Source organism: Mytilus californianus, unplaced genomic scaffold (genome assembly GCF_021869535.1).
Source record: "Mytilus californianus isolate M0D057914Y unplaced genomic scaffold, xbMytCali1.0.p SCAF_6, whole genome shotgun sequence".
NCBI classification, from domain to species: domain Eukaryota; kingdom Metazoa; phylum Mollusca; class Bivalvia; order Mytilida; family Mytilidae; genus Mytilus; species Mytilus californianus.
Window position 1 is genome coordinate 235,741 of NW_026262712.1, and position 24,216 is coordinate 259,956.

The 24,216-nt window shown below is 32.3% G+C and overlaps 1 protein-coding gene across 1 annotated transcript in view; it reads right to left on the minus strand.

Annotated features, from left to right (window-relative positions):
• Positions 1 to 24,216, minus strand: part of LOC127705116 (atrial natriuretic peptide receptor 1-like) — a 60,696-nt gene that overhangs the window by 19,132 nt on the left and 17,348 nt on the right. The window contains exons 3-14 of the mRNA XM_052209374.1: positions 20,643 to 20,777; positions 18,621 to 18,824; positions 14,303 to 14,409; positions 13,467 to 13,574; positions 11,466 to 11,576; positions 10,144 to 10,279; positions 8,490 to 8,626; positions 8,007 to 8,115; positions 5,762 to 5,843; positions 3,637 to 3,733; positions 800 to 965; positions 231 to 307 (exon numbers count right to left, since the gene is read on the minus strand). Of these exons, the coding sequence (XP_052065334.1) occupies positions 231 to 307; positions 800 to 965; positions 3,637 to 3,733; positions 5,762 to 5,843; positions 8,007 to 8,115; positions 8,490 to 8,626; positions 10,144 to 10,279; positions 11,466 to 11,576; positions 13,467 to 13,574; positions 14,303 to 14,409; positions 18,621 to 18,824; positions 20,643 to 20,777 (1,469 nt within the window). The remainder of the gene's footprint in view (positions 1 to 230; positions 308 to 799; positions 966 to 3,636; positions 3,734 to 5,761; positions 5,844 to 8,006; positions 8,116 to 8,489; positions 8,627 to 10,143; positions 10,280 to 11,465; positions 11,577 to 13,466; positions 13,575 to 14,302; positions 14,410 to 18,620; positions 18,825 to 20,642; positions 20,778 to 24,216) is intronic.

Sequence of the window (24,216 nt, forward strand, 5' to 3'; positions counted from 1 at the left end):
TGTAAACGCTCATTTTATTTAAGGGTTTGGATGATACTCACTATATTGTCAGATTGGTGTCATACTTATCATTTATTTATATCGGTTTGGTTCTCTAATCTTTTACTATTGAACGTTCATTATGAAGAATATATTCAGTAAAATGATTCATTAAACTCTGCTAAAGTGGTATGATTGGTTAATATTGATTTGTATTATGTATTGAAAGTGTCATTTACTATGTTAATTACCTGATTAAGTTGATGAAGAACATCTTTTGTCATCGTGATATTTCCTTTATTGACACGTTTTACAGAGACCAAACTACCTGTACAGAAATGTAATAATTGTCATAATCATACATTTTTTGAGCTGAGGCAAAATTATCACTATCTTTCTTCTTATAGAATAAATGAAAAATAAAGAAATCAATTTAGAACATGTATCCGGAATTTAATATCTGACTAGAATTGGACAATAAATTAGTAGAGGAGAATAACTTTCATAAAATCAATTAAACCAATATTATTCTTTATACGTGTCACAACGTGCACGAACATCAGCAACAGATACAGACATAACCTACCACGACAAAGTGACCGATTCAAACATGTTTAATCACGGACATAAGATACATATCCAACCTGGTCTAGCTACACTAATAAATGACGAACATAAGTGACCGATTCAAACACGTTTTATCACGAACATAAGATACATATCCAACCTGGTCTACCTACACTAATAAATGACGAACATAAGTGACAGATACAAACATGATTTAGCGGGAACATAAGCGACAGCTGCAATCATGACTTACCACGAACATAAGCGACAGATCCAAACATTGCACCGCCGTCTGGCTTATGGAACTGAGGCGGGGAACTGTTTGATGAGATAACAACACCACCACTTCCACTGCTTGTACGTGAAGCTTTCTTCTTGTTTGAACTTGTCCGCCGTCTTGATAAATTCTTAAAACTATTCTACATCGCAAAAGAAAACAAACATCAACAAAGATTAAAAAGGAGGATTTACAATATTTATGAATTTTTGTTTGTTAATAGTAAACATAGAGTTGACGGGACATACTGATGATGTTTTATGAGATGATATAATACTCGATCATCATTTAAAATATCTCACTTTCACGACAACGTGCCCATTCTCATTTTGTGTGTAATTACAGTTCACAAAATCAACCTTTACATAGGTTTAAGAGAAATTACTGAAAACAACACAACATAAATTGTATGGTCACGATCACAAATTGGTTGATCGGTACAAGGTGTCGGTGTTTCAACTCACTAGTTACATGTTTGTGGTCTTGCATCTTTAGCTATTAGTTAAGTTCAGCTTAGGTATACCCGTAAAGTTGTCTGATCTGTTAGTTTACCAACTGTGTCCTATACCCAATTGCGACTCTTTGAATGAGTGTGGATTGGCTTGGCGGTGGATGCATACATATAGGGAGACGCTTACCATGTCGATGCAATTGGTTTCGCTCCTTTTGTAGTCCATTGGTGTTTGTTTTTACCATGATGTTTTTTCAACCAATTTACGAGATTTGAAAATCGACAAACTACTTTTGCCTTAATTTACTGTGTAAAAGTAGATCTGATACGACACAATTTGCAAAAGTTATAAGCAATATTAAATTGAATAATACTGACAACATCCCGACCAAAAAAAAGGTGGAAAATAAAGGCAACAGTAGTGTACCGCTGTTCGAAACTCATAAATCGATAGAGATAAAAACAAATCCGGGTTACAAACTAAAACTGAAGGAAACGCATCAAATAAAAGAGGAGAACAACGACACAACAAAAACACAAAATTAAAATTTAACACACACAGAAACGAACTACAATATAACAATGGCCATTTTCCTGACTTGGTACAGGACATTTTAAGAAAAAAATGGTGGGTTGAACCTGGTTGTGTGGCATGCCAAACCTCCCGCTTTAATGGCAACGTCAAACACAACACCAAAACGACAACATCACATGACAGGACCACAATACAAATAAATGGAAGAACATATAGGACAAAAAAACACACGAATAATAGCTAACAAAAGGTACTAGGCTTAAAATTCAATACGCCAGACGTGCGTCTTGTCCACACAAGACCATCAAGTGACGCTCAGATGAAAAAAGCTTGAAAGCCAAAACAAGTACAAAGCCGAAGAGCACCGAGGACCAAAACTTCCAAAATGTTCAAAAAAACGTACAAATAAAAAATGAATTTTGTCTTCTAACCGTTTTGATATGAGTTATTTTGTCACGCGTAGACGAAACGCGCGTCGTCATACTTAAATGATATATCTGGTATATGTGATGACTTTTTTCATATAATACAGAGAAAACTAGGAAATTCGTAAGATTGTTGTACCATCCGTGGTGTTGCTCTTATCAAATATACATCTTTTGAGTCGCATTCGGTTTCATAGACATAACGACATTGTGGCTACGACTAACGGTACGCAGCCATTGTAATCTGTGACACAGATAATCTCCAATACATGTGTTTATTTATGTTATAGAATACTTTATTTTGTGCAATTTCATCACAAAATTTTATATCCAGTATAAATATACCAATATGTTCTTTGTTCCTGATACGCCCTTGAACTCTTCAAACAGTTTACCCGTCATCCATTTTTAAGTAAACATATATTATTCCAGATTCCAGAGGGACAGTCAAACTCATAGATCGAAAACAAACTGACAACGCCATGGCCAAAAATAAAAAGACAAACAAACAAATAATAGTACAGATGACACAACATAGAAAACTAAAGACTAAGCAACACGAACCCCACCAAAATCTGGGGGTGATCTCAGGTGCTCCGGAAGGGTAAGCAGATCCTGCTCCACATGTGGCACCCGTCGTGTTGCTAATAATTGTTGATAAAAATCTTAAGACAAAAAACAAACATGTAGAGATCAACATGCAATATTCATGAATAAATACGTGTCGATACAGTATGTCATTCCAAATCGAACTGTGGCTTTAAAATGTATACCTCCTCTTACTGAATGAAAAAGGCGGACGGACAACTCTTAACCAAAAGATATCGCACCAAGTAAGAGGTTTGATATGCTAATATTCTACTTACTCTAACACTTCTATGTTATTACGTCTACTTACTCTAACACTACCATGTAGTAACGTCTACTTACTCTAACACTACCATGAAATAAATTCTATTTTCTCTAACATAACCATGTAATAACGTCTACTTATTCAAACACTACCATGACATACGTCTACTTACTCTACCACTTCATTGTAATGTATACTAGCTCCAGCGCTATTATGTAATACGTGCTCTAACACCTCAACCATATAATAGCATCTTTTCACTCTAACGACATCATGAAATAACGTCTACTTACTCAAACGCTACAATGTAATAACGTCTTCTTTCTCTAACGCTACCATGAAATAACGTCTACTTACTCTAACATTTCCATGTTATAACATCTTCTTACACTAACACTACCATATAATAACATCTACTTACTCTAACATTTCCATGTTATAACATCTTCTTACACTAACAATACCATATGATAACATCTACTTAATCTAACATTTCCATGTTATAACATCTTCTTACACTAACACTACCATATAATAACATCTACTTACTCTAACACTACCATGTAATAACGCAGTTACAAAATCAATGTCCTCAAATTTGACTTGCCATATCATACTTCTTAAAAGTTGAACACGTCGATATCGTCTATTATAAAAAAGAATAAATATCTGAAACTATTATGATATATTGCATTGTTCAGCTAATAAACCGTTGATAATGTAATTTCGATATCTTCATTCAAACTTAGTTAGCCTACATGTTACGTCTAGAGGTGCAATATCAGAAAACTGATGTTTTGGGTGTGTGTGTGTAAGCATGGTTAAACAATAAAAAGAATTACTTTTAAAAAGTAACAACTTACAATAAATAAATATTCACAATGATAATTCAATGTTATATGCTAAATTCTTCGTTTGCGAGCGTCATGACAACCAGAACATTCCAGGATGTATAAGACCATTTCATGACGACACGAATTCTTACACAGTCGAAATAGTTTGTTAATACCGTTTCATGATGACACGATTTCTGACACAGACCAAATAGTTTGTTAATACCGTTTCATGATGACACGATTTCTTACACAGACCAAATAGTTTGTTAATACCGTTTCATGATGACACGATTTCTTACACAGACCGAATAGTTTGTTAATACCGTTTTATGTTGACATTGTTATTGTTTTTATGGAAATAATAATTAGGAGCATAACAACTAAGTCTTTCGTTTATTTAGATTTCTTCTCGTCAAAACGGAGAAGGATTTTAGGAACTGTTCTTAGATAGAGAACATATATCATTATCAGGGAGAAATATTATTATTATATCACATGTGTTTTATAATTTAATTAGTATGTGCCACTTGATTTACAATTTTTTGTTAACAATAGTACTGACTGAAATAGAAACTTCAAAGGTTTTACCGTCATCATTAAGAATTGGTTGACCGATACTCCCGACATATATTTACGGTGATACTTTCGACATATATTTGCGGTCTTACATCCTTAAATACCAGAATATTTAAAAATTGTGTCCTTGTCCCGATTTTGACATTTTGACTGAGTGTGGATATGCATGGCAGGGGTATAAGCAAAGCAGTATACGCTTATTCTGTCGACGTACCCGGTTTCGCTTCTTATTTGGAGTGCATTTAATATTCCCAGTTTTGTCTTTTACCTTGATTTGTATGTTCTTAAGGATTACGTACCCTTTTGTTGTTTCAAAGCTTAACATATGAAAGTTTTATAAAACATCCACCGACTTTTCCCTTGTACTTATATCTGTTCGGTTCTCAAAGCTTAACATATGAAAGTTTTATAAAACATCCATAAACTTTTCCCTTGTACTTATATCTGTTCGGTTCTCAAAGCTTAACATATGAAAGTTTTATACAACATCCACAGACTTTCCCCTTTTACTTATATCTGTTCGGTTCCCAAAGCTTAACATATGAAGGTTTTATAAAACATCCACCGACTTTTCCCTTGTACTTATATCTGTTCTGTTCTCAAAGCTTAACATATGAAAGTTTTATAAAACATCCACAGACTTTTCCCTTGTACATATATCTGTTCCTTAATATATAGAGGATCGTTGTATACAGTGCTAGCAACGATTTATTTAAAAAAAATTATAAATAATAATATTGTTTTAAAAAAAAGTAAATAATATGAATTAAAGTACATATTCTATGGTGTGCTCAGCTTTAGTGACTCAGAACGAGTTTTTTGGATTGTAAAGGTTGTGTTGGACTTTTTATAAACAATAAACGCTAGCACATCATGGACAAACAAGTGAGAAATATGTGTTAAAAAATTAAGAAATAAGAACATCGGTGAATTATCGTTGCTTCTAATTCAATGAATGCCTTTTTATCTTATCAGAAATGATTACGCATTGGTAAATGTGTCCATTATTCTATTGACGCATGGGTCACTTTTATTCCATTGACACATGTATCACTTATTTTCTAATTCACCTACCTTTCCTGTTTACAAATAGTAGGTGCATTATTCTACGCGAGTGGTCGGGTCCTTAAATCGCACATTATTAATTCCTTTGTATGTAAAATGCAAAAGTACTATATAAACAATGTAAAATTGCCACCTTCCGATATTAAAGAATAATATTCCATGAAATTTCTAAATGTTAAAATATATACATTACTTACCTGAACACAATGTTTATAATAATTGCTACAACAAGAACAAAAGATGACCCACATACAGCGCCTACTATTGTGTTGGTAAAATCTAAAATGAGAAAAAGATAGTCAACCATTTTCATTTAACAATTCAGGCACCGCTTAATGCTGAATAAACCATAAATTTATTTAAAATGCTTATTACAATTGAACGTTCAGCATCGTATTTCGGCCTCTATATTTAAATTCAACGTCAGCTTACTAAAATGAAGGAAACAAGTAATTTACAGGAGGCAATATCTGGAATTATCAAAATGTTCACATAAAAAACAATATTCCTAATCAGCGCAAATTGAAATCAATATTAAAAAGCTAAGCACTGGTTCCGTTTGGAGGTAAAATATATACATGGTTTTACTATTGCAGGTAAACTGATAGGGCATGAAGACAGATCAGCATTTCTGACATGCATTAAATAATACATTTTGTAGGAGAAATTCTAGTTCGAAAAGGTATTCAATTGTGCTTAAACAAAAGTTGCAATGCCCGCGATTTGTATGTTCTTCGTATATATGGTCGGGAACTTACCTGCTAAAGGTTTTTAAGGGGCTGTGTATTGAGCACAGACTTAAAATCATTTGACAGGTTTACACTATTTTACTTAAGAAATTCGACAAGACATTTTGTGTTTATGTGAGGCTTTGACTGTACACACTATAGGCATAAATTGAACAAATTAAATAATTATTATAGTTGACAAACAAAGATATCTAAATATAACTGATATAATCTTTAGAGTACCCGTCACTAAATATGCACATTTATTTTTAAATTTTCTACTATTAAAGGTTGAAAGCCTCATGCGAATGATGCTGCATGCTTTTAAGGCTATTACTTTATATACAACATTTCTGGCTTGTGTATAAATGGTTATATCACGAGTCCAAAGATCTTTTATATTCGACACTTTTCTAGACTCTATCATTTTAATTGAAATCTTTTAAAGGTTTACTTAAGAGCTTGACATATTGTGTTACTTGTGTATTATTGTTTTTCTATATATCGTTTGACTTTTTGTGTTGATGGGTGGCTGTTTCATATCAACTTTTTTCATATCTGTTTCTCCCAAATGTCAAGCTATTAACCATAAGTAAGAACTACAAAGGAGTTAACAAACAGAAGTAACCAACAAATCACGTGTCAGAACTACAGAAGACAGCAGGAGGAAATAAAAGACATCAGTTTACCGAAGTTCAAATCTCATAAATCAATTAAAAAATACAAATCAAGCTAAAAAATTGAATCGCATGAACTTGAAAACAGAGGAAAACCTGGTGCGACAACATGGGAAGTGTCTCATGCTAAGAATGCATAACCTGGTGCCACAACATGGGAAGTGTCTCGTGCTAAGGATGCATAACCTAGTGGGACAACATTGGAAGTGTCTCATGCTATGGATACATAACCTGGTGCGACAACATGGTAAGTGTCTCAAAGCTATGGATACATAACCTGTCACAATCGGTAAATTTATCAATCGACTCTTTGAGTAACTTAAGAAATAAGACCTGGAAAACAGTTCGCTAGAGAAATGAGAAACTGACACTTTGTATCGTTCAACCAGATCGTGATGGTGAATGTAAAACAAGAACTGTATTCCTTTCATGCCATGTAAGCTGACCTCTCAAGTTTTGTTGGGGATCGATTACAGCAAATGTCTTTGTAAGTGTTTTGTAGAATGATGTTTTTTTTTCTTTTCCTCGGTTTTCTAATGGCTGTTTGCTGTCATTTTATGATTGTTTCATTATGTTTATCTCTCCATCGGTCATATCTTCTTATATTGCTAAAATGGGGCATTCTGTTTTCTATTCACCCTTTCTTGTATTACAATACATCGGTTGGTTTCTCTGCTTTTAATTCTTACCACATATTATAAATACAAAATATAAAAATTTTCCCCTGTTCACAAAGATGTTTTTGAATATTTTTGCAAGGAAAATTTTAACAAGGACGTAAAACATTATACCAAACACTCGGTTAGAAAAAAAATTACAATTTGGTTTTAAAACAGTGATTAGCTATTCCAGATCGTTTTGTTCATCAAAGTATTCTAACTCAAGTGTAACAAATTTTTCGAGAATGGGTATGAACGTTGTTGGCATTGACGCCGAAGGTTTTACTTCAGATTTTGTTGATGGCAAACGAAATTTTGCAAGTGAAATTTCTATACTTCATGTAATAAATCTTTGATATTCTTTAAAAGAATTATTACCTTCCCGACAATGTTCATTTTCAAATCCACATGCGGGCACATCAGGAGGAGCATTATGCAGTCCGTATTTTCCATTAGCCCATCGAACCAATTTATCTCCACTCTGAGTCTATAATTTTATTAAAAAAAATGTACTCAATTTTTACAGGATAAAAATGTGTCACATATGCTTATAAACTTGATAACAAGGCTATTTTCATGAGAGTTTAATTGTATGGTTCATATAAAAATTTAGAGTATTTAGTTTGTTTGTGTTTGTTTGTAACTGTCTAATTACTAATCTGTTCCATTATTATTTGAACTGTTAAAATTGTATGAACTATCAAAAAGGAAATCATTCCAAATGATTGGATGCATTTGAGTGTAAGGTTAACACCATTGTTTTATAGTCTTTGAATAAACATGCGTAATGAGACATTTATTCAAAATAACACAAAACGAAAAAAAAATGGATGAATTTATTATCGCTGTTATTCAACCTACCGTATTTGCAACGACGTCAATCTTTCCATATTTAATTTCGATAATTCTCTGAAATCGTCCGTTTTCTTGCATGTCAAGCATCCAGAAGTTCAACAACCTGTCACCCTCTGCATCTAATACGATGAAATTTGTTAAACCTGAAGTACAAAACACAATCTGTCACCCTCTGCATCTAATACGATGAAATTTGTTAAACCTGAAGTACAAAACTAAATATGTCACCCTCTGTATCTAATACGATGAAATTTGTTAAACCTGAAGTACAAAACTAAATCTGTCACCCTCTGCATCTAATACGATGACATTTGTAAAACCTGAAGTACAAAACTTAATCTGTCACCCTCTGCATCTAATACGATGAAATTTGTTATACCTGAATGACAAAACTAAATCTGTAACCCTCTGCATCTAATACGATGAAATTTGTTAAACCTGAAGTTTAAAACTAAACATGCATTAACGATGTCAGTAAAATATTACTAAAGACAATGCTTTGATTCCCATCGATGTTATTGTGTTGGGTTTCTACCTTAAAAGAGACTTGGCCTCTATGGAAAATCTTCACTAATTACAATTAATCTATTTCTCAGAGAAAATTTCACGTTCAGATTTAAGCATAAAAATGAATACATTGATGCATATGGCTCACTACATTGTATACTACAAGTTTGTACATGTTGATATGTATTTTTATAAAATTCCCATTGTAATTACTACTCTAATTGGAAGAGGTCTTGAACTTATATATTGTGCAGCTATGAGGTATACTCAAACCGCTGAAGGATGATTAATTTAATGGAACTTTCAATGGATTTCGTAGATAAAAGCAAAGAACGATTCAAATATAATCACCCATACCGGTATATATGTATTCATTTGCTATGCTACGATTAGAAGAAAAAGAATAGGTAAAACAAATATAATTGAATACTAGTCATCTGAAAGACTATTGTTATTGACCATGATACCAAATGTCCACGTTATACTCTATATAAAGGCAGTAAACAAATATATCATATATCTTTTTGTTGACGAAAAAAAATTTCAAGAAATCAAATGCAAAAAAAAACACAATAAAAGTTCTGAAGAATACCTAAATCTCAATATAACAATTGAGTATCTTGTATACCAGAAAATAATTCTCAGACGAAAATGTGTATCTTCTTTCATGGAAATTTAAAAAAAATTGATTCAAAAATGAAAAAAAATAAATGTATATTTATAATATTTTCCACTTAAAATCAACTCGCTCTGAGATGAACATATTAGAAAGCTATTCCAGACGTATTGTGAACTTAAATATTATATGTACATTTCTCACGTAGTGTTATATTTAACTTTGCCATTAAAGCGGGAGGTTTGGCTAGCCACAAAACCAGGTTCAACCCACCATTTTTTCTTAAAATGTCCTGTGCCAAGTCAGGAAAATGGCTATTGTTATCTTATAGTTCGTTTCTGTGTGTGTTGCATTTTAGTGTTTCTGTTGTGTCTTTGTTCTCCTCTTATATTTGATGTGTTTCCCTCAGTTTTAGTTTGTAACCCGGATTTGTTTTTTCTCAATCGATTTATGAATTTCGAACAACGGTATACTACTGTTGCCTTTATTTGTATAATGTAATAATCTTGGTGAGGAAATCGCAAAACTAGATACTACCTTCTTGATAAAAGTTAACTGCTCGTTTAAACATGATGTCACCGTCTGATGGATCTTTATTTTCTTTCATTATCTTATCCACCATTATAGCCCAGGTTAACGTTGCGTCATACAGGTATGGAGCGTATGCATCAGACTATAAGAAAGAAAAAAACATCAGTGTGCACTCGCCAAAGTTTAATATACCTAATTATAGTTTTCAATGTCCGATGTCACATTGATTCAACGAATAAAAGTAGTTATAATTCATGATACTGCAAGCAAAGTTATTTTATCGAGCGATATATTTATGCGACTCATGTGAGTGAAAAATAACGTAAATAAAAATCGTCACCCATTCTTTGAAGTTGTATCTTTCTTTACTTGAATACATCAGATACGACACTTTTTCATGTGATACAGTTTTTATGCATATTGAAATTCATTTTTTAAAGTAATAAATAAGTTGGTATCTTCAGTTCCATCAAAACATTGATTGAAACTATAAGGTTAATGTCAGATTCCTGATTCCGGGAGCTTGTTTAGGGTTAGATGGCAAGTAGCAAACCAGTGAAGTTTATATTTGATATGCCTTAAAATTTTATGAATTATCTTTTTTGATTTGGGAAATTGTATGGTTATTGCTGAAATGTAACGTATAGTAACTTATTGATAATGATTGATTCCTGGAGTGCAAGCTTTCTCATATAAAAACCATTATTGACTACTACAGATTAACATGATAACAGAAGATCTTCACCACACTTGTTTTCACCACACTTGTTTTCACCACACTAGTTTTCACCACACTTGTTTTCACCACACTTGTTTTCACCACATAATTGTAAAGTAAAATCAATAATTTCGGTAACGTAATTGACACATATAAATCAACAATCTACAGTTTAAAATAATTATTCTGATATGACGACCTAAATTTCGTCAACAAATATAATCACAGTATTTCTACTATTAGCGCAAACGCATTAACACACAAAATTGGCTGTTCCGTGTTTCGCCAACCTTATTTATACGAGGTAAACTCAATTTGCGACAGTAAACCCACGTTTTACGTATGTTTTATTCATTATGAATAATATAACTTTTTTTGTTTCTTTTCCCTTTACAATCGAATTAATTCAAGGCAGCCGTAGATTTGTTTTCATTTTACCATGGATTGGACATTTATATTCGATTATTTTATCAAGAGAGAAATATTTTCGGCTGCCATGTATTATTTCTTAAACAAGTGGCAATAAAAATGTCTATCTGGTCATTGTCCAGAGATAACACTTCTCTGTTAGTTTGAGTTGATTGTTATTTTATTTATTTTATTCACTTACCGCTGAGACGGGCGGCAGATTGATCCAGTTGTTATTTTCTACATCTTTCATTTTATTCACCAAATGATTAAACTGTTCCGATAACTTTTCACTTAAAGTCGGCATAATTATCTAAAATACAAAGAAATCAAGACAAATATTAGTTTAAATGCTGAATAACAATCTGAGTAATATACATGATCGCCATTGCGCCACCAAAAGGGTCAATCATATAACAATTAAATAGGTACATGTACATGACTGCAAATAATCAGCATCTATCTAGATACACAAATGTAAGATGATATTTATTACAATGTAGTAGTACCAGTATCATGACAAAAACGGGTCTGACGCCCTTAGTTAGACATTTAACTAGATACTCAAATGTAAGGTGATATCTTTTACAATGTAGAAGTACCAGTATCATGACAGAAACGGGTCTGACGCCCATAGTCCTAAAGAGATCTAACTAGATACACAATTGTAAGTAATCTATTACAATATAATAGTACCAGTATCAGGACAGAAACAGGTATGACACCCTTAGTTCTAAAGAGATCTAACTAGATACACAAATGTAAGATGAGATCTATTACAATGTAATAGTACCAGTATCAGGACAGAAACGGGTCTGACACCCTTAGTTTGAAAGACATCTAACGAGTTGAACAAATGTAAATTGATATTTATAACAATGTTGTTGTACCAGTATCAGGTCAAATACGGGTCTGACGCCCTCAGTTCTAAAGACATCTGACTAGATACATAAAGGTAAGGGGATATTTATTACAAAGTAGAAGTATCAGTACCATGACAGAAACGGGTCTGATGCCCTTAGCTCTAAAGACTGTTTGTTACATAATCAATATGACAAACATGTTCAGGGTGGGGAATAAGATTGTGTTCTAATTTATAAAATTGTTTAAGATCTTAAAATGATTGAATTTTGTCCCTACGATAATTAGCCAACACAAAATGAACGTAATGAGACATTAATATCAAAAGAAAAATGATATTCATCTATTGGCAATTGAATACAAATCATTTCAATTCATAACATACAGTTGTGTATACGTTAAATTATTGCACTTTGAATGTTCCCCACATTGACAATTAGTTTTAAGCTTTACATAAAGACAAAGTTTATATGTGAAATCATGATTTATGAAATATTTATAGTAAATTTTACATATTTATCAAAAACAAACTCTTTAATTTTATATTTTAATATTTTTTTTATTTTCTGAAAGGTATGAATGAACGATTTTTAAGATTTTTTTTAGTAACTTAAGAAATGTTAAATTAGCTTCTAATGATTCTTTAACAATAAGAATAATAACATAAGATATATTTATAGAAATATATTAGAGTTTGATTCCAAAATAAATTTCTTTGACCTAGCGCTTTTATTTGTGGCTGTCTTTTTCAGTCATAATGCTCCTTAACAAAATAAAGAATGGATTGTTTCCAAAGTAATTTTTCTTCAAGTGCTAAGATATAACAAAAAGTATTATTGTCATTGATATTCTATTAGCTACTTTAAGAATTGACTTCAAATATCCATTTACAAATTTTCAAAGTTTTATGTCAAAAAAGGTCAAATAATTTAGAGGGTGTAAAACCAAATCAGACATATATGTTCCAAATAATAATAATTGTTTCAATACACAAATCGAAATTAAAAAATAATTATTTGATTAATAATGAATAAAAAATAATTTATAGTAGTAATAAATGATCTGCGCTTAAAATGCGTATATTATTAGTTACATAGCGTGGTAGTGACCTAATACGATATAAATGGGTTCAGTAAATTCCATATGGGGTGAGAGCGAAGGTCAAACCCCATATGGAATTTATTGATTCCATATATTTCGTATTAGGTCACTAGCACACTGTGTAACGAATTTATTTTACCGACTATCTTAACATGTGGCATTTAGACTAGTGGCCTATCAAAGTGATCAAGTCTTCAGTATAAAGAACCTACTTCTATTGGACTAGAGGGTATACACTTACATGTAAAACAGATTCAAATGCTTGCCTTGCGCCTTGGTCGTCTTTATCATTTTTACGCCATACGTCGTCTGTTAAGACTTCGTCGTTCAATTGTTTCCATGTATATAACTGAAATAGGAATATAGAAAGAAACACATGTAAAAACTCCACAAGCAAACCAAGCTTATGATTTCGTACGCCATACACTAATATAAATAAATAATACATAAAATTTGGCATTGGCGCCTGAATCAAAACAGTTCGAAGACCAAATCATATACGTTATTGAATACCACTGAAAACAAACAATTCCCAAATGTTTTGCAAAATGTTTGTAATACAGTCATGTTTTATTTGCCATGAATATGTTTAGTTGACCTAGAAACTACGACCACCCTACTAATTCATTTTGTAACCCGGAATTTGTCTTGAAACTTTCTGGAAATATGTTCTAGCCTTTCACGACCAACACATCGATTTGTTCATATAACCATTAGTAAAACAGGAACCGCTTACGCTTACGAAGATCATACCTAAGTACATCTTCAGATTTTAGTCGGTTCAGATTGTTATACTTTGTTGTTGTTGTTTTTTTTATTTTATAGACTATTGTTATCTTCTTTTTCAATTTTCGGGTACTTCTTTTGTATCGTTTTCCTTTTTCTTGTACGATATTTCGAGGAAAATACTTTAAATAAATATCAACTGATCTGTTTTATTTGTAATAAACACTTTCTTATGAAAGTGAATGAAATTAACATTCTATTAATGTTATGCGTCCGAAGCGCTTTTTTCTTATTTCCCTTCATCAAAAACGCTTTAAACCAAAATATTGAAAGCCAAGGTTGTATACTTACATCTCCATGAATGCATAAAAAAGCAAAATCACCACTGGACATCCCAAGTCTATGTGCGACGATCATATACCTTCTTAATGTGTGTTTAGGAACAGCAAATATCAAAACTGAAAAGTAGTAACACCGTAAAGCATTAAAAGTACGTAAAGATAATTATTGACATCACTACTATTGGTTCATTTTTTTTTTTATAAAGATCAACGTTCTTTTAAAGTCCAGCGACTCTTTTCACAAAAAACTTAGTCATACATATTTCAGTATACTTACGATCGATTTTAGTCGTAAGATTTTTAGTGAAAAGAGTCGCTGGTTGTTCCAAAGAAAACAAAAACCATTTATTACAAAACATAGAATAGCTTTGATTCTCTATTCGATATATTCCGCCACTTTTTCACAAAGCACCACATGAATCTTCTTGTCTAATATTTATTATATGTGATTTTAAAAAAATTTTCACAATGAGAATATCTATATTTCCCCCTTGTTGTAAATATTTACTAAAACGCTCATTGTGTTTGAGCTATCTATTACGATGCTAGTTTCTTTGCTTGTTAAGTCAATGTCTAAATAAATCGATAACACAATGAGACAATGCGTGTAATAAAGAATGTGGCTTCTTAACGGTTATCCTTCCCTTAAACTGAAACAGTGGTGTAATAGCAATACTAAGTAGATAAGAACAAATTGTAAAATCCTTTAGAAATTGCTTGACTGATCAGACCGACACTAGGCTCAAAAACAAATTAAAGGTCGCTGTATAAATCAGTTCTTACCAGACTTCAATTTCAATAATTGCACACCCAACAAATGTAGTGTATAGAGGCCATAAACAGCATGAACAAAGCATGGCATTATGCAACGCAATGAATAAGCATGGACAGGATTTACACAAATAAATAACAAAATAAATGTTAGTAAGTATAACTCTAATATACTGTAAACCAACTTATTTTCGCGACTACTTTATTTGGCGTTTAACACTTTTTGTCTACTTCGCGGCTATTCAATTACGCGATTTTCTAATTAACTTGATGTAGTTTAATAAGGAAAGATCCAAGTTTTACATATTCGCGACGATTTATATTCGCGTTATTTTTCTACTCGCGAAAGTCGCGAAAATAAATCGTTCACGAAAATTAGTTGGTTTACAGTAACTGTATATAAATGTTTAACTTTTTATGTAGCATATAGAATCATACATTCTTATCTGAAACTATTACTAGTATACATGTCTTATCTGAAACTATTACTAGTATACATGTCTTATCTGAAACTATTACTAGTATACATGTCTTATCTGAAACTATTACTAGTATACATGTCTTATCTGAAACTATTACTAGTATACATTTCTTATCTGAAACTATTACTAGTATACATGTCTTATCTGAAACTATTACTAGTATACATGTCTTATCTGAAACTATTACTCGTATAAAACTATTACTAGTATACATGTCTTATCTGAAACTATTACTAACATTTCTTATCTGAAATTATACTAGTATACATTTCTTATCTGAAACTATTACTAGTACACATTTCTTAACTCAGATTTATTCCATTACACCATAATAAGACAAAATTTACTTTTTCTCTTATCTTTTAAAACAGCGTTTCTTAGACTATTTATGACGTCTCTAACTCAATCCGTTGTATTTGTATTGATTGATACTTTATACTTGGAGAACATGATTTATTCACAAGTTGCAATCAGCGTTGAACAAGCGAGTACTCTCATGTCGATGCTTTGTGTCTATTGTGTTTGTAAGTTGTTTTGTTACGTGTACCGATCTCAGTTTTAAGTTAAGCCAATTGCTACTGATTTTTACAGTTTGTTCTTATGCTGTGTTACCAATTGTTAAGGGACTTTCCGTTTTGAATTTTATATTTAGCTTCATAGTTTCTCATGAATTTAAAAATTTGTGCAATATTATTATCGATTTTAATTTAAGAACATTTCTTCAATAATGGCTTTTGTCTAGTCTGCAACTAAAGTTGCGAAGTCGAGACATTGGGATCCTACATTCCGTCGAGTCGTTGGCGTCGTCATCAATCTCTAGGTTCGGTCTTTGATTAAAGTTTGTCAGATATCAATAACTTTGTTAAGCATTCCTGGAATCTTATGACAATTGGACTGAAGCTTCTTTTTTTATCAAGAGACACCATTTGGAGCAAAACTGTGAATTTGGATTTTATTTTTCGGTATTTTAATACAAAATAGATTATTTTTCATTTTTGCGGTTTACAATGAAATGACCCTTCAATAGCTTCGTCAAACGTTCATAGTTTTTTATGAAATTTAGACAGAATTGTATGCATGATCAAATGAAAATTTAATGTATGTTGATATCTTATTGTATTAAAGAGTTAATGTTTATATACAGTGTAGGGTTAAAGTTTTTAAAACATCAATAAAGAATAACTTTTTAAAATTTCCATTGAATTTCAGGAAACTTTTACCCAAGCTTCTCCATAATGAAGGATTACCATCTAGACTCAAATTTTACACACCCCTCATTTTTCTGTATTTTACTAACAAACTAATTTGAATCCACGTTATTTGGACTCTGATTGATGGTTGTCTCAATGCAATCATCCATATCTCCTTATCTTATAGTAGTTGTTTGACAGTCAAGATTGAGGCACAATCTTAAATGAAAACAATCACAGCTCAAACCAAGGAGAGGCGAAGGATACCAAAGGGACATTCAAACTCATAAGTCGAAAATAAATAAATAGCCATAGCTAAAAAAGAAAAAGACAAACATACAAACAATAGTACACAAGAAACAACATAGAAAACTAAAGACTGAGCAACACGAACTCCACCAAACACTGGGGGTGATCTCAGGTGCTCTAGAAGGGTAAGCAGATCCTGCCAATTTGTCAAACCTTTATGGAATTTTTACAAAAATCTAAAAAAAAAATAGCACTCTAATCATGAGTTTCATTACATTATACTTCTGTAGAGAGAAGAAAGTTGATATTGTTAACGCTCTTACAAACGGAAGATTAACCCAGGGGGCAAAATACCTGTGCCCAAGTCCACAATACATAGACTACCCAACATTTTGTGCAGGTCGACAAAGCCATAAAACCTGGAGAGATCCAAACAGTGTGTATTGCTTGACGAAGCCTGGGAACAAGGAGAAACCAACGATTATTATTGGTGAGAAAGCCATGGAACCGGAGAAAACCAACAATTCGTATTGTTTGAGGAAGCTTGAGAACCAGGAGAGAACCAACAGCTTGTATTGGTTGAGGAAGCAAGAAAACCCGGAGAGAACTTATAGTATGTATTGGTTAACGAAGCTAGAGAACATGGAGAGAACACACAGCTTGGATTGGTTGAGAACCCGGAGAAAACCAACATCTTGTATTGGTTAAGGAAGCAAGGGAACGCGGAGAATACTAACAGTTTATATTGGTTTATGAAGCCAGAGAACCCGAAGAGAAAAAACAGTTTATATTGGTTGGTGAAGCCAGAGAAGCCGTAGAGAAACAACAGTTTATATTGGTTGATGAAACCAGAGAAGCAGGCGAGAAACAATAGTTTATATTGGTTGATGAATCCAGAGAACCCGAAGAGAAACAACAGTTTATATTGATTGATGAAGCCAGAGAACCCGAAGAGAAACAATAGTTTATATTGGTTGATGAAGCCAGAGAACCCGAAGAAAACCAACAACTTGTATTGGTTAAGGAAGCCAGGGAACCCGGAGAAAACTAACAGTTTATATTTGTTGATGAAGCCAGAGAACCCGAAGAGAAACAACAGTTTATATTGGTTGAGGAAGACAGAGAACCCTGGTTGAGGAAGGCAGAGAAGCAGGAGAAAACCAACAGTTTGTATTGGTTGAGGAAGCCAGAGAACCAGAGAGACCCAACCGTTTGTATTGGTTTCAAGGAAGCAAATCAACCCAGAGAAAACCAACACCTTCGGTGGGAAAACTAACCACTTAAAGAGGGAAACAGGTAATTGAGACTCGATTTAGTGGATGGAAAACAAGACCCGCCAAAATTTTCTGATCTACGGCATCTGATATCAAATATCAAAATGTTTAGAATGAGTGTTCGATATCAAGCCTTGATTAATTTTGAAGGAGTGTCTGAAAACCAAATCTAACCTTACTTAGAAAGGGTGTCTGAAGTCAGTCTCGACTTATTCAAAAGTATCTAATTTCAGGTCTAACCTTATTCGGATTGGGTATTTGATATCAAGTCTTAACTTATTCAAAATGAGTGCCTGATAACCAAGACCTCATAGCTTCAAGTTATTCAAATATATTTCGGATATCAATGAAGAGAGACTTACTTCTTGAGTATTTACGAACTTGCTGGAATATACTTTCGATATGAGTATCATCCATCCGTACGCTAACTTCATGTGTACTTTTTATGGTCGTATCTTTATTTTCTGCAATGGCAGCTGCTACAGCAACATACGGTGCAGCCTCGTCGTGGATCATAGAAAATCTTTTCCATTTAAACATCTTTGAAACATAACGCATCACATTGGCTGAAAGTATAAAGAATAAATGTTTAATATATTGATTGATTGATTGTTGGTTGCTTTACGCCGCATTAGCACAACAAGGCTATATCGCGGCGATGTTTAATATACATGCACACGTAGAAGGTGCACTCTAATATTTATTGTTTAGAATTGTCAGTTTTCCTGTCGAAGACCGGTGTTTCTCTCCGGAAAAATGACCGCCACGAAGTAGCCAAAAATGCTGAAAGTGGCATTAAACACCAAAAAAAAATCAACATATCAACCATTTAATATTCATGTAATTTTCATGAAACATTAAATGTAATATCCCATGTTTTAGTGTTTAATATAGAAAATGAAATTGATTTCTTTTTGCATGATAAGTTCATGAGATTTAAAAAAAAAAAAACAACAACAACAATAAATCCGTTAATGGAGTAACTATAAGACTTTTTATTGATCTGTATTTTAGTTTTACGTTTTTGTTTCGCCGACTCATTTCTCTGAAAACAAATCAAGATGATGTTTTTTGTATGGTCAAGAAATGCAACTCTTTATATATATAACAATTTAAATATATTAGCAAAATCTTATCACGTCTATGCTAATGCAGTCCGTGGTCTAAATATCCTAATGCAGTCCGTGGTCTAAATATCCTACTGCAGTCCGTGGTCTAAATATCCTAATGCAGTCCGTGGTCTGAGTACTCTAATGTGGTCTGTGGTATAAGTACTATGTATTGAGATATCCAATTATCAACACTATGTTAATGCAGTCCATAGTCTAAGTACTATATCTTAGATATCCAATCATCACCACTGTGGTAATGCAGTCCGTGGTCTAAGTACTATGTATTGAGATATCCAATTATAAAACTTCTTCTTTCCAATAATTTCAATTTGAATGAAAAAAAACTTCCTCTATATTGCAGTAACTTAAACCTGTTTATTGTATGAAGTCAGTAACTTAAACCTGTTGTGTGTATGAAGTCAGTAACTTAAACCTGTTTATTGTATGAAGTCAGTAACTTAAACCTGTTTACTGTATGAAGTCAGTAACTTAAACCTGTTTATTGTATGAAGTCAGTAACCTAAACCTGTTGTATGTATGAAGTCAGTAACCTAAACCTGTTTACTGTATGAAGTCAGTAACTTAAACCTGTTGTATGTATGAAGTCAGTAACTTAAACCTGTTGTATGTATGAAGTCAGTAACTTAAACCTGTTTATTGTATGAAGTCAGTAACTAAAACCTGTTTATTGTATGAAGTCAGTAACTTAAACCTGTTGTATGTATGAAGTCAGTAACTTAAACCTGTTGTATGTATGAAGTCAGAAACTTAAACCTGTTTACTGTATGAAGTCAGTAACTTAAACCCGTTTATTGTATGAAGTCAGTAACTTAAACCTGTTTACTGTATGAAGTCAGTAACTTAAACCTGTTTATTGTATGAAGTCAGTAACTTAAACCTGTTGTATGTATGAAGTCAGTAACTTAAACCTGTTTATTGTATGAAGTCAGTAACTTAAACCTGTTGTGTGTATGAAGTCAGTAACTTAAACCTGTTGTATGTATGAGGTCAGTAACCTAAACCTGTTTACTGTATGAAGTCAGTAACTTAAACCTGTTTATTGTATGAGGTCAGTAACGTTAACAAGTTCATTGTATGAAGTCCGTACAAATATTATGTAGAACTGCAGAAACATTCTGTGTAGTATCAAAAAAAGTTGCATCAACAATTCAAACAATTTCTATAATCACAAGTTGGGAGGTCCAAAGTTAACTAGAACAAAGACACGTTCAAGACTCTAGAGACACCAAATGAGATACTTAAAATACTTACGAAGTTTGTTTAAAGGTCCGAGCAATCGGATTAATGTGGAATATATTGTTCTGTTACGGAATTCGATATCGTTGGACACCCAACCAAATACAGGTCTTCTCCAGTAAGAAGCTAATTGTGCTACTCCTCTCATAGCTTAAAAAAGAGAATTGTCTGGATTAATGACCTGTGCTTTACTTCTAATAGCTTAAAAAGTATAAAATATGATATCTTAAAGAACATGATTATCTTAAAGAATTATGCTAAATCTTCCATAGCTAACAAAGTATAAAATATATCATAACTTATAAAAGTGAATTGTCTTGATTAATGAGCTGTGCTTAACTTCTAATAGCTTAAAAAGTGTACAAAATGATTATACTAAAGAACTATGCTAAATATCTCATACCTAACAAAGTACAGAATATGATTATATTAAAGAACTATGCTAAATCTTTCATACCTTATAAAGTATACAATATGATTATGATAAAGAACAATTCTAAATCTCTAATAGCTAACAAAATATACAGTATGATTATAGTAAAGAACTATGCTAAATCTCTCAAATCTAACAAGGTATGAAATATGATTATCTTAAAGAACTTATAGCTTAATCTCTCATAGCTTACAAGGTATGAAATAGGACTGTATTAATGAATTATGCTAAAATAGAGGCGAAAGATACCAAAGAAATATTCAAACTTATAAGTCGAAAAAAACAAACTGACAATGTCATTGTAAAAACGAAAAACGAAAAGACAAAAGAAAAGACAAACAACAGTACACAAAACACAGATTAATTCGTTATCACGAAATTATGGAATTAGTTATAACAGTTTTTGTAAGTCGTAAAAACGGATTAAATTCGTTATCACATTTTTTTGTAATTCGTAATAACGGATTAAAATCGTTATAACAAATTGTATAATTCGGTATCACCTATTTAATTCGTTTTCACGAATGTGTGTAATTTGTTATCATAAGTTTTTGGTAATCATTGATTAGTGATTAAACTTGTTATCACTGATTTTTGTCATTCGTAATTACGGTTTAAAAAATCGTTATAATAAATTGTATAATTAAATTCGTGAGAACTATTTATACGAATTCGTGAAATCTAATTTAATCCGTTATAAATATTTATGAAAATCATTATTACGATTTTTATCCGTTATCACGAATTACAAAAAAAGTGATTACTATTTCTACGAATTCGTGATAACAATTTAAATCCGTTATAACGATTTAAACAATTTGTTATCACGATTAAAAAAATCGTTATTACGATTTTAATCCGTTATCCTGAATTGGAAAAAAATGTGATGACGAATTTAATTCGTAATAACAAATTATAAAAACTGTTATAACTAATTCCAGAACTTAGTTATCACGAATTTAATCTGTTATAACGAATTCATCAATTCGTGATAACGATTTAAATTCGTGATTTCGAATTCAAATATATATTTTTGGGAGGTCCTAAATGGGCTTCCGTACCGTTCAACCTTAACCCTAGAAAGAAAAGAATGATTAGGGTACATTGCCGTTCAACCTTAACCCTAGAAAGATAAGAATGATTAGGGTACATTGCCGTTCAACCTTAACTCTAGAAAGGATAGAATGATTAGGGTACATTGCCGTTCGACCTAAACTCTAGAAAGAAAAGAATGATTAGGGCACATTGCCTTTCAACCTAAACTCTAAGAAGGATAGAATGATTAGGGCACATTGCCGTTCAACCTAAACTCTAGAAAGAAAAGAATGATTAGGGTACATTGCCGTTCAACCTAAACTCTAGAAAGAAAAGAATGATTAGGGCACATTGCCGTTCAACCTGAACTCTAGAAAGAAAAGAATGATTAGGGCACATTGCCGTTCAACCTAAGCCCTAGAAAGAAAAGAATGATTAGGGCACATTGCCGTTCAACCTAAACTCTAGAAAGAAAAGAATGATTAGGGCACATTGCCGTTCAACCTAAGCCCTAGAAAGAAAAGAATGAATGATTAGGGTACATTGCCTTTCAACCTAAACCCTAGAAAGAAAAGAATGATTAGGGTACATTGCCTGTCAACCTAAACCCTAGTAAGAAAAGAATGATTAGGGCACATTGCCGTTCAGCCTAAACCCTAGACCGAAAAGAATGATTAAGGTACATTGCCTTTCAACCTAAACCCTAGAAAGAATAGAATGATTAGGGCACATTACCGTTCAACCTAAACTCTAGAAAGAAAAGAATGATTAGGGCACATTACTGTTCAGCCTAAACTCTAGAAAGAAACGAATTATTAGGGCACATTACCGTTCAACCTTAACCCTAGAAAGAATGGAATGAGTTGGGCACATTGCCGTTTAACTATTTTCTTACCGCGCGTAAAGAGTACATATTTGTTCGCCAGTGTACATATATATGCTGAATTAGCATGTCTTATCTTAAGTGCTGATTGATTATTTTATAACATGAAAATAGAAGAAAATTTACAGTTTGACTGCGCATGAAATGAGTGAAAATTCTTTATTTTCTTTATCAAATAACATAAAGTCAGCCAAATGATTATAATTTTCTACGTACAGCCCCATATCAGACATTATAAACAACCACCTTTGACTTTTTAACAATTTTTCAGTCTAAAAACATGTGTTTTTGACATTGCATTTCCCTCTGGCTTTAAAGAAAAGTTGATGTACTTGAACATAATTTTTCAAAGTGTCAGTATTACGTAAAAGCTTTTAGATAAAGTCACTGTTGTAACGTCACACTCAGTGTTATCAAAACAATATACAAAATACAGGAGCATATAACCACAGCACAAGTGTCTGTATTCATCAAAACAATATACCAAATATAGTAGCATATAACCACAGCACAAGTGTCTGTATACATCAAAACAATATACCAAATATAGGAGCATATAACCACAGCACAAGTGTATGTATACATCAAAACAATATGCCAAATATAGGAGTATATAACCACAGCACAAGTGTCTATATACATCAAAACAATATACCAAATATAGGAGCATATACATCAAAACAATATACCAAATATTAGAGCATATAACCACAGCTCAAGTGTCTGTATACATCAAAACAATATACCAAATATAGGAGCATATAACCGCAGCACAAGTGTCTGTATATATCAAAACAATATACCAAATATAGGAGCATATACCCACAGCACAAGTGTCTGTATACATCACAACAATATACCAAATATAGGAGTATATAACCACAGCACAAGTGTCTGTATACATCAAAACAATATACCAAATATAGGAGCATATAACCTCAGCACAAGTGTCTGTATATATTAAAACAATATACCAAATATAGGAGTATATAACCACAGCACAAGTGTCTGTATACATCAAAACAATATACCAAATACAGGAGCATATAACCACAGCACAAGTGTCTGTTTCTATCAAAACAATATACCAAATACAGGAGTATATAACCACAGCACAAGTGTCTGTTTCTATCAAAACAATATACCAAATATAGGAGCATATAACCTCAGCACAAGTGTCTGTATATATTAAAACAATATACCAAATATAGGAGTATATAACCACAGCACACGTGTCT